General features: G+C 33.3%; 1 protein-coding gene across 1 annotated transcript; it reads right to left on the bottom strand.

The window, feature by feature from the left end:
• Positions 1-5940: 5940 nt before the first annotated feature.
• Positions 5941-7894, bottom strand: LOC143582030 (peptide methionine sulfoxide reductase A5-like). Its single transcript, XM_077064688.1, has 4 exons — positions 7606-7894; positions 7119-7227; positions 6886-7034; positions 5941-6180 (listed from the first exon to the last, which is right to left on the bottom strand). The coding sequence occupies exons 1-4, from the start codon at positions 7870-7872 to the stop codon at positions 5983-5985; spliced, it is 723 nt and encodes a 240-aa protein (XP_076920803.1). The 5' UTR covers positions 7873-7894; the 3' UTR covers positions 5941-5982.
• Between the last annotated feature and the right edge of the window lie 3981 nt (positions 7895-11875).

The following is an 11875-nucleotide window of genomic DNA, read 5'->3' as shown; positions in this document are numbered from 1 at the left end:
AAGGCAGTTACGACTTGAATCGTGGCCCACGGTCTACACCGTGGGTCACGGTGGATTTCTTGAAAAGCTGGACCGTGGCCCACGGTGGAACCGTGGGTCACGGTGGCCACAGATGCCACGGTACGGTGGCCTCTGTGGTCTTTTGCTCAGTTGAACCGTGGCTCACGGTTTGGACCGTGGGCCACGGTGGACTTCGATTTCTCCTTCCCGTTTTTCACTTCTTTTGACCTCTCTCGCGTCTTCGGCTCATTCGGTTGCCTCAGTTTGCTCCATAATAGCCCCAAAATCTCCTTTGAGCCTACAATTCACCAATAATACCGTAGTTATATAATTCCACAAAATAAACCAATTCAAAACATGATTATTACGTCTTTAAATCAGTTAAGGGTTGTCCCATGGACCACCCGTCAACATGATTATTTTTTGATTAAATCATTGGCGAAGCTTAGTGAGGGCTCGGGCCCTCATGTTTTTTTTTGCACAGGAATATAAATTTACCCCGTTTCTGCCTGAAAAGTTGTATACGTAGTGTAAATTTGTTTCGTTTCCGACAGAAAATTTGAGTCTAACCCCCCTTGTTTATGATTTTTTAAAAAAACATTTTGAGCCCCCCCCCCCCCCCCAACCCCAACGAACTCGCCCAAGCTTTTCTACTAAATTAAATCATCTTCAATCATCTTTCTTTCTTTTTTGACGTTGCTTCTTATGTATTGGTTCTGCAAATTTTTTGCCTGCATCATCACATATAGAATAAAACACGACTATGTATACTTCATGAGACTCTACATCTACAAATCAACAAGGATCTCAAAATCTCGCAAATATAGTATCCATTAAGCTTGGTAGTAAATATCACCTACTATGGAAACACAATTATTCCTTCCAAACAAGGATCTCATACCTCATGCTCGTAACATGGGTGAGAGCTGGTAATTATGTAACAACTAATCTAAATGCTACCTTATCTCCATAGTTTACACATATTGCTATAGCCTATAGGTACATTAATAGCCTATGAGCTATGCATTTCATAGAGGAATCGTTTTTCCAATATTTATTAGAAAGCCAAATGCAATTTCGAATCGAATTTCGTATGATGAAACAAAATGATGTCAATTTTTGTTTACCATGATCGTGCGAGACAATTAGCCGAATTTATTGAAGACTGTTAGTAATCGCATTATTGAGTCAACCCTTTTACTTTATGTTTTACAAGGAATGAATCAGAGTTATGATACATTTGTGTCATTAACTAGTTGGTCTTCATATTAACAATGTGTTCAATTGGTTAGGTAGATGGTTCAAGGAAGTCTTTGAAGACTCGATGACACCTTACTCTTAATCTGTACAAGTGAAAGCACTTTAATCACAATAAGATACATATTGAATGATGGATTTACGCAACTGCTAACAAGTCACTATGAAGAATGAATGTCAATACTGTGGAGTTTAATGATGCATGTGAGATTTGACAAAATGTCAATTCTTACCTTGTAGATTCATTAGATATGATTTAGGAGATGTTTTAAATTTAATGAATACTTATTAAAAACTAAAACAAGATGGAGATGGTTACATGTGATATCATCAATGGATAAGTTGGATTTCTTATGTTAAAGACGTATTTTATACTTTCCTTATCCTATAAATTGATATATATCATGGGTCAAGTTATTCTACAAAATGTAACAAAAATGAGAAGTGTGAGAAGCCATAAATAATTGACATGTATTAAATGGGGACCAAAAGAAAAAGAGTATAGAGGTAATTGTACGCATTTTCTCTCTCTACATGCAAGGCACATGTTAATACCCCCATCATTTTAGAACGTTTATAACTTTTTCGTATGATATTTTTTATTTAAAAATAAAATCATCATAATAACAAACGTTTTTTTATCTTTAATATGAGTATGATTTTTGTTATATAAAATTTAAAACAAAAATCACGTCATTGTGTCTTTTCGCACACCATTGTGTTTTTTTTCACCATTGTGTCTTTTCGCACACCATTGTGTCTTTTCGCTTATCATTGTGTCTTTTTTTCGTCATTATGTCTTTTCGCACCCATTGTGTCTTTTCGTACACCATTGTGTCTTTTCGCTTATCATTGTGTCTGTTTTCGTCATTGTGTCTTTTCGCACATCATTGTGTCTTTTCACTTATCATTGTGTCTTTTTTTGTAATTGTGTTTTTCGCACACCATTGTGTCTTTTCACACACCATTGTGTCTTTTCGCTTATCATTGTGTCTTTTTTCGTCATTGTGTTTTTTCATCATTGTGTCTTTCAACTCATCATTATATTTTTTTAAATACTAATAACACCGTTGTGTAATAATAATATTTAAAAATAATTATAAAATAACAACAAATTATCTAATACATAAAACACAATGATTAATACATGTTACACAATAACTTGAAACGTAAAACACAATGGTGAATACGTATAACACAATGACCTAAAACGTAAGACACAATGATGAATATGTATAACACAATGACCTAAAACGTAAGACACAATATATAACACAATGACTTGAAACGTAAAATACAATGGAAACAACATATTACACAATGACTTGAACGTAATATACAATGAACGCAATACGATTTTTCTCAAATTAAATGAATTTGTCATATGTCAATACGATAAAAGACAATGAACGCATTACACAATGACTAAAAGTTAATGACGAACAAAACGACACAATGACGTAATCTTTGTTTTAATTTTTGTCTTTAGTATAAGTACCAATTGAAAAATATAATGATCAAAATCTATAATACAATTCATATAAAAACTCAACTAAAAGACACAATGAACAACATAAAAACATAATTAAAAGCCCTATTAATTTTTTTAATTTTTATATAACAAAATGATACTCATATTAAAGATAAAAAAAACGTTTGTTATTATAGTGAATTTTTAAAAAAAAAAATAATGTCGTATGAAAAAGTTATGGACATTTTAAAATGATTGGAGACTTGACATGTGTCTTGCATGTGGAGAGGGAAAGTCAACAAAAGTGGGTTATTACCTTCATGCCCTTTACATCAATTTTTATTTATTAAATTAATCTCAGTCATTCAAATCTATGATCAATGGACTGAATTCTTTCTCATTCTTCTTATTTTTGTTGTCTTTTGTATTTTAACTTTACCCTATATATTATATCTCCTTTAACATAAAAGAAATATCACTTTTACCATATGAAGTTGCTAATTTGTTCTTAAATAGTTAACTGTAAACTTAAAAGACTAATATTTTTTGTTGCTAAAAGTTTCTAACCTTTGAATAATCTATAATTTCCTTTAGTATTCCGCATAAAAAATAGGTTTTAAATATTATTATTTAATATGTATTTCTTAATGAATATAATCTTAATAAGTAATTAGTATATGTTCTTACTAAATCAAGAAAAAGTGTCTCTCTAAACAAACATAAAACATTTAACAGCATTTTCAATAGGTTCTTCATACTCATCTTCATTTCTGAAATTTAGAAATAACATCTAAATAATCACTCTAACTCATTCCATGTCTCTAAATTTTAATGAAATGATATAGGAAATCTTAAAATTTAGAGTGTTGTCACAATACTCTATTTCCAACTACTCTTCTATAAATATATATTAGAAATCAATTTATATTAAAAATAATAATAAGACAAAATAGTTATGAGTTAAGATTATAAATGAGAGAAAGAGAAAAAAGAATATAGGTATAGTAATGGAGAATGGATTGGAAATGTTATTAGAAAATGATTTATAAATTAAAGAAATTATGTTTTAATTAAATTTTAAAAATAAAGACAGAGAACCCATTAGGAATACTCTAAGTTATTAAATCAAAAACCACTAGACCAACAATGTTGTATGCCACTTTGAATCTTTGAAATTAATATTTTCCTAAATAATCAAATACTAAATGATACAAAGTTTCCAAAATGGCACATAGAATACCCATATTTTGACAACAAAATTTGTTTACACATTTTTTAGAACAACGAATTTATTGTATTTAGGCTACAACAATTTTCAAATTTGAAGAGCCCAGATGCCCCACTCTGGTCAGACTATGTTACCTTAACCAGACTCACGCTGGCTTCAGAGTTGGCTTGGACATTCCCCCGGTTAAGTTTCTTATGACTTTAAAATAATATCACTTTTTATGCCGTTAGTTTAAAATTTATATGAAGGCTCTATTTCGAATTAATATCTAGGAGTCCGTTAAAATTTCCCATTATATTATACTAATATTTTGATAAACAAGCATTGCTTAACATAAACAATCAATTTCTTAACATCAAACTCGTCAAATTTGAATTCAAAGACAAGATACGTTGTAGAAATGTAAAATATTTTAGGGTTCAAACAATCTTTAAAATTCATAAACATACTTCAAGAGAAAAATAATTTACTTTTAATAAGAAATATGTAGTATATGCGTAAGTTATACTGTTACCTTATTATTTTATATATTTGTTTAACTCTTAGCTTTAGATGAATTTTGTCACTACCATTTAGGGGAGTTGTTAGTCCTAAAGCACTTGTTAAAATTAGTGATGACAAACACTCATACACTGATGTTTGTTCATTAGTGTAGAAGACTTAAATACATGCTAAGTGTTTTGTACACTAACCTTTACAAGGTTAGCGGAATAGTGATACGTTAGTTAATCTTTAACTAATGTATATAGATTGATACCAAGTACAAAAGCATACTGTTGACGCATTTGATGACCTGATCCATTTAAGAGGAAGAAGAAACAGCTGGGCTTGATCAATTTCAGTTGGGAGTCGGATTCATCAAGTTATTGATTGGAATTTATTTACAGTACTAGTGTGACCTAGTAAAAAGAATAGTTGGGGGGCTGATCAATTTAATTGAAAACAAAGCACATATTTTAGGCTAATTGGGCTCATTTGAGCATGTAATTTATTAACTTATTCCGTTTATCCATGTTTTATTATAATCATTTTCGATTCGTGATTTATTAGGATTGAACGTTAACCGACTCACTTGGACATGCTTTTAGTGACTCGTTTGAACCCGATCCGCTTTGAGTTGTTTACACAATTTTAAGAAACTGAAATTGGTATTAATTCCTTTTTAATCATGTTCGATTGATAGTAAGTGACTGGACCGCACTCAAATAAATTCACTCATTGGAATTTAGCCCACCTTCAACATCATCCATCTCTCCTAAAGCTTAAGAGTAAAGAGATCAAGAAACACGCATGAAACTGTACATAAAAATTTTCTCCAAGCCAAGTGAAAGCGAGCATGCCACTTGAAACCGAAATACAAAACGCCTGTTTAAGGTCGAATGAAACCAAACATAAGCATTCTCTTGAGACAAATCAGCCTGAAGTAAATCATGTTGTTTGCAGATTCTGAACCATCATAAAAAATTATTAGGTTTTCAATATTTAACACTACATATTTATCAATGTTTAGCCCTGCTTGCGGTGCGCACATATGATGTATATATGTGTGAACCCTCGGGTGGGCAAAAGTGAAATTGCACTAATTTTGACGTTATTTTACTAATCTCGTGAAAATAACGTTAAAAGTGACGGACGGTTAATCAGGCATCATGTAGTGGCGTTGATAGCCGAAAGACAAGGGTACATGCACCGATCAGCCGGTGTCCCGATGATTGAGTGCTATGTGCCTTATGTCCAAGGCTTGATGCAAAACTACTATCGAGACGGGGGTCTCACCGGAAGCAGCCTCTCTATCCTTATGGGGTAGAGGTAAGGCTGTCTACATCTTACCCTCCTCAGACCCTACTATAGCTTTGCTATTGGTGGGATATACTGAGTACGATGATGATGATGATGATGATATTTATCAATCTTCCAACTGTTTTCTTCAAATACAAGTACAGAGGTGACTAAAGCCATAAATATTAACCAAAAAAACTTACAAAAACACTGATACAAGTGACTCTTCAGGTCTTTAACAAAAACCCTACACATCTTGTAGAATAGGCCACCCTTTTCTTATAATTTCATTCACTTTTCCATCGATCCGGTTTTTAATTCTTGGTGGACATAAATCTGCTGCATACCCATTTAGCTTTGCTGCCAAGCTCGATTTTTCCAATTCTTCTTCCGGTAAGTTACCAATCAATTGAAGAAGAAACGGGTTTCGTTTTAGCTCAAATTTCTGCATATTTCAAAACATATATTTCAAGTCAGTAGATTACATTGAGGCTTCGGTAATACTTCAAAACCATTGGGGCGGTCTTATATGCAGAGTTATATATGCATATAGACTATCTATAAAATAGTTAATAAACTGACAAATTTGCTATATAACACATACATTCTTTCACATTTATTCATTCACCACTTACCGCAAAGAACACTTCTATATCCATACAAGACTTAATAGATATAAATTTGCTCGATTACTATTTATCCTTGAAATAATGTGTTTTGACTATTTCTTTAGTCAATGGATCTCTTTGATTGTTTACATACATACTCCTCGGATGTGCTATGGTTCCCATAGTCAAGATATGAATGTCTTCGTTCTATTAAGCCGTTAATTTTCATTAATCATGTCATGATTGTTCAAATTTGTACCATCTTTTATTATGATTTACATCTGACATATATATAATTATGTGAGTTCCAGCACCATATATCACTGATGTTGGAAAAATAATTTGTTTTTAAGAAGTCATAAGCAACTTCCTGTGGTCATGAACTCATGATTGAATCATGGATGTTCGTGCGTAACTGCTTATATTGTTCTTAGGCTCATAAGTTAAAATCACCGGCATAGCATGTTTGTTTAAGGTAGAATGTAAACAAAAACTATGAATCATTACCGAGACCAACGAATCAAAAAAGAAAACAAACAAACCTGGTGTTCAGGCTCCGCAGGATAAAAGGTCCCAAGCTGTTGAATTTGGGTTGTCACAATGCTACTTCTCGACTTAGTTTGCTCTCTTTCCTTGCTTATGGTAGCCAATCGGGACTCATCGGTTCCATTAACAAAAATAATAGACCTGTTAAACCAAAAACATAAAAGTTAGCTATTCAAAAGTTGAAGACACAATCACGAAAAGATGTTAAAACACAATACGCCACCTGTGTATTGGTTCCCGACATCAGGACCTTGACCAAAGACTTGCCTAGAGTCATGACTAGACCAAAAGATTTCCAAAAGTTGCCTGAAATTAATCACCCGAGGATCATATTCAATCTGCACAGAGTACATAACTTCATATGATGCAAATTCTCTTAAAACATTTTAACAAACTGTCTACAATCAACAGCGTATATTAAGAAAGTTGAATCCGTAAGTAGAGTGCACAATTTCATTGTCCTTATAAAACATTAACCTAAAATACTACAAATTAGATCGCATTATAATCACGGTTGTAAAAATTCCCGATTACTCGCTAGTCCTACCCATCGATTAGTTATCAATTAATTGCCTATTTGGTCAAACCCGGTCAAAATTGAAAATTTTATATATACAATTTGGTACATATTTTTAACTTAAATACTACAAATTAGAGGGCATTATAGTCATGGTTGTAAAAATCCCGATTACTCGAAATGCAAAAAAGATGCATACTTGTAGGGATTCAGCATGATCACCCAAGCTTCGGTACTCAGGGTTAGACTTGGATCCACCGGCGTAACCGACGGTGGTTCTGACAACTCCGTCCAAGCAACCGAACACCGATTCGGCTCTCCAGAAGCTTCCGAGGGAGAAGACGGCCACCTGAGAGATCGGGTTGGGAAACCTAATACCTAAAGTTACATCGGAGGAGGAGGAGAATATAATGATGATGATGAAGATAATGTATGATAGGATTTGATGAAATTGAAAGGGCTTCATTAGGGTTTGGTTTCGCCGGATGACTGAGAGAAGAAATGACCGGAGTAATAATAATAATAATAAATTAATATTAGTCTCAGGGAGGAGGTTTGTCACCCGGATGTTTCTGTTGCGTAACGGAAATGATGCGGTTTAACTTATCATATGACACCGTCACCTAAGACTAACGTTTGTGATGTTATTTACTTGCCTAAATATTTAAATATTTAATTAATAATTTATAATCATAAATATTTAACTTATAAACAAATTTTAGTTATAATTTCACTAAATATTACCGTATGTTAATTAAAATTTCTTTTACTAATTTCAATAATTTGGACGAGAAAGTCAACTCAGATGAACAAGTGCATGCGAGCAACATTCTCTCAAACGAAGATCAAGATAATAAGATTCAAAGAACAATAAACATAGGGGAGATTCTCGGATTTCAAGTATTCGGCCAGGATGAACATGTTCGAGTTTTAATTTTAGTTAAGGAGTCAATCGGTATATCAATGAATTTTATGGCATACATATTTTTTTAAAAGGGGAGGGGGGGGGGGTGTTAAACTTGAAGGCGGAAATCAGGGGGAATAGTTCGAGTTAGTTTGACAAACTTGGTGCGAATTTTATTTTGTTTTTCCTTTGTAGGAGGTATTGTGTAACTTCGTTCATGTCTTGTTTTCATTTCTTTCCCTGTATGTTTCTTGGGCTCCTAACTTCTGGCTAGGGGTTTCCCGTTTTAATTTTGTCCATTGAAAAAAAGTTATTTTGCTAGATATCTTGTTGTGAACTTATGATTGTTGTCTTTGGGGTATTTTTTCAGCTGAAATGGACTTTGATCAGAATTTATTTTGATCAGTCGAACATAACTAATATTTATTTTCTTTTAAAGAGGTTGGTTTTATGAAAATGCTATGAAATGATTATTATTTGTACGGATTAACAAAATCAAACAGATACAGTAAGCCATTTCGTATTTTGTTGAAAATTCAGTAAATTTTTAGACTCGTTGTTTAAAAACTGAAACGAATTAGTTGTTCGGACCGGTTAATGACGGGTTGAGGAATTTGTTTATGGGTGTTTGAAATTTTTGGTGTTCGGATGCATATTACTTAATTTTAATTTTTCAATCATGTTTGGGCATGTAAAAAGTAATACCAAATTCATTAGAAAATATACGTTATAAGAAACTAAATGCTTATTTAAAAGGTAAACTGGTTGAAAGTAACTAGTTGTTTAGTTATAGCTCCGGATCATATCTACAAGCTACAAGTAGTCAAGTAGTGTTTACATGATATATTCAAAGCTATTTCTTCAATATCTTGCCAACTTATTCAATATTTCAATGAACAAATAACTATTGATTTTTAAATGTGGTATGGCGTTTGTTATCAAGAACCCATCACCAGGTTCCTTACGCTTATCATGACTTTTAGATGGCTAGGCAAAAAGTTTTGAAGCACGAGTTTGAGAGGGCGAGGGAGAATTGATAAAGGAATCCCGAATATTCAAACACGCGTCCTTTATGTATGAAGGGGAGGCGATTTCAAGCTAATACCATTGAGCCAACATTTTATTTGTTTACTTTTCATGCAACTTATTTTTATGGGTCTTGTCAGAAATTATTAGGTGTTGCTCGGATTTCGATTACATGTAGTAAGAATAAACAAAATTCAAGAGTGTTTGGTGATGCCCAATTAGTCCGCCCCTATCGGTTAAAGTGCAAACCTAATTTTTACCGGTTCAGCTGGGACTCATTATCATGTAACCAACTTTTTTTTGAAAACCATTTGGTAATACCAACCGAACCGATGAGAATCCAATACAATAACATGTAATGCAACTTGCAAAATACTCCTACTAGTATAAGAAAAGACTGAAATAACGTGGCAATATGATACTTGCAATTAAATGAGAACACATTACATATACCATTATTAATTCTTTATATGATATGATAAGCATGATGATATTAGAAAACTATATATGAGAAAGCCGAATGATCTGCTAGTTAGCCAACAGAAACCCGAGTGGTGATTGATCAATGAATGGGTGTGGGCTCATGCTTAGGGTTCGAGCCAGTGATGGCGATATCCGAGACATCCTCTTGAGGAATAGTGGGTTGGAAGCAGGTGTTCATACACACAAAGTTAGACAGACCACAATCCATAAAGCATGGTGCAATACTTTGAGATGACCCAAGGGTGCATGTGACACCACACCCCACAATTTCTTGACCACATCCTGTGAAACATTGCATCACTTGTTGAGCCCTTATACCACCTCCGAGTACACCTCCGATTCTGTCTTCTGGGGGAGCCGGTGCTGCGTGCTTCTGCGTTTGTTGTGCAACCGCCAACAAAATACCACCACTGGTGTGGTTGATGGTGCACATAATCAGCATGGATATTATGGTAAGTTGTATCATTAGGCAGTGCTCTAGAATGTGGAGGTTGATTTGAAATGAGACTTTGGGCAATGTGTTTTAGCTAGAAAGAATAGTATAGGATGTTTGACCTTAGCCAACACAAAGTGAAAGTATTTACTTGTATTCTAGGTGATTGATCGTTTGCTAAAGTGTATGTAACTTATACCGAGGATGTAACTGTTTACTTACCGGTTTGAGGATTCCATGGAAGCATGCATGTGGAATGAAGTAGTAGTTGGTGTATAAGATTAAATTTATATTTGATCATTCAAATGGCGTGAACAATGAAATTGATTGTTAAACCGTGAATGGAGGAATACTTCTTTTTACATCTTTTTGTTGTTAAAGTCGCTATCTTATGTGACTTTAGCCGCAAATAGACAAGAATTATGGAACTTTGATCTGACTAGATTATGTAAAGTGAAGTCGTCATATGAGATAGTGACTTCAACTCTAAAGTCACTATCCTAAATATGATAGCGACTAAACTACATTTGAAGTCCAATAAAATTTCGATCATTTTTCATCACGAGCTTTCAAAATAACTTATGTGAGTCGTGAAGCCCGTCTAGATATAAATTAATGATAGAAAGTTACATGCATCACAACTCTCTTTGCTAAACATCTATGAAGTAGCCACACACTCTTGTTGTCTTCAATTTTTTAGATTTTATTAATTAACACGTAGATTTAATAAGCATTAATCTTTTATTTTGGTTGTGTCAATAACAATGTTAAAAAGATCGTCCAATACATTCTTCTTAAATGTACATGACATCAATGATGTGATGGTTTAAAGTCTTCCACTATGGGAGCTTCTAGAATATGCTTATCTTTACCTAGTTATAGTTTGTAATTTTGAACTCCTAAAGCTTTCTATTCTTTATTAGGACGAAATATTGGTGTCTGTCCCGGCCATTTTTTTTCACCCATTTTGTAACTAAAAATATTGCACATGACCCATACAGAACAAGCTAACTTGTTATGTGTGCTTCAACAAGACAACATTGTAAACGAGGGAAGTCATCTATGGTCCACAGTAGTATAACTTTTATTATGAAATTATTCTTATTATAAACATTATATACAAGAGCATCATGCTCACATAACATCCTCAACTCGTCTATTAACGACCTAAGAAGCATACCCAACTTTGATAAAGACTCTTTTCTCCACGATTGACTAACACAACAGTCTTTAAATGTAGCAATGTTTTCTGAAACTATGAAGTGTAAATGAGTTCTGCAACAAAACGGTTCAGCATTCCACCTTCTCACTAAAGGCTTGTATATCAACTGATATTAATAATTATATTCATGATCCTCATGAAGCACGCACGAAGGCGCAAAACATTTTTTTTTCTAACAATCAGTGCACACTTGATCATGGCCTCTATACTTGCATATAACAAGCTAGCTGTATAGTCTCTTACAATAATGCTCACCAAGGAGGGTAGACATGTTAAACTACTTGAAGATACGTGTGAGACAAATTTGTCTCATGGTCATTCAACTATTGAATTTAAATATATTAATATTAAGCATTTGAGAACCTCTAAACAAGTTATGATTAAGATTAAACTCATTGAAG

The sequence above is a fragment of the Bidens hawaiensis genome, unplaced genomic scaffold (assembly GCF_021521415.1).
Source record: "Bidens hawaiensis isolate Kalapana, Puna unplaced genomic scaffold, B.hawaiensis_p1.1 tig00031414_1, whole genome shotgun sequence".
Classification (NCBI taxonomy): Eukaryota; Viridiplantae; Streptophyta; class Magnoliopsida; order Asterales; family Asteraceae; genus Bidens; species Bidens hawaiensis.
This window is presented reverse-complemented; position numbering and strand designations above follow the sequence as displayed.

Bases quoted from the DNA above. Each gene is read 5' to 3' on its own strand.
- LOC143582030 (XM_077064688.1), bottom strand. From the start codon at position 7,872: ATGAAGCCCTTTCAATTTCATCAAATCCTATCATACATTATCTTCATC. The intron at 7,228-7,605 runs GTATGCATCTTT...TACTCTGTGCAG, and splicing joins ATCATGCTGAATCCCTACAA to ATTGAATATGATCCTCGGGT. The intron at 7,035-7,118 runs ACACAGGTGGCG...GTTTTTGGTTTA, and splicing joins TCCTGATGTCGGGAACCAAT to ACAGGTCTATTATTTTTGTT.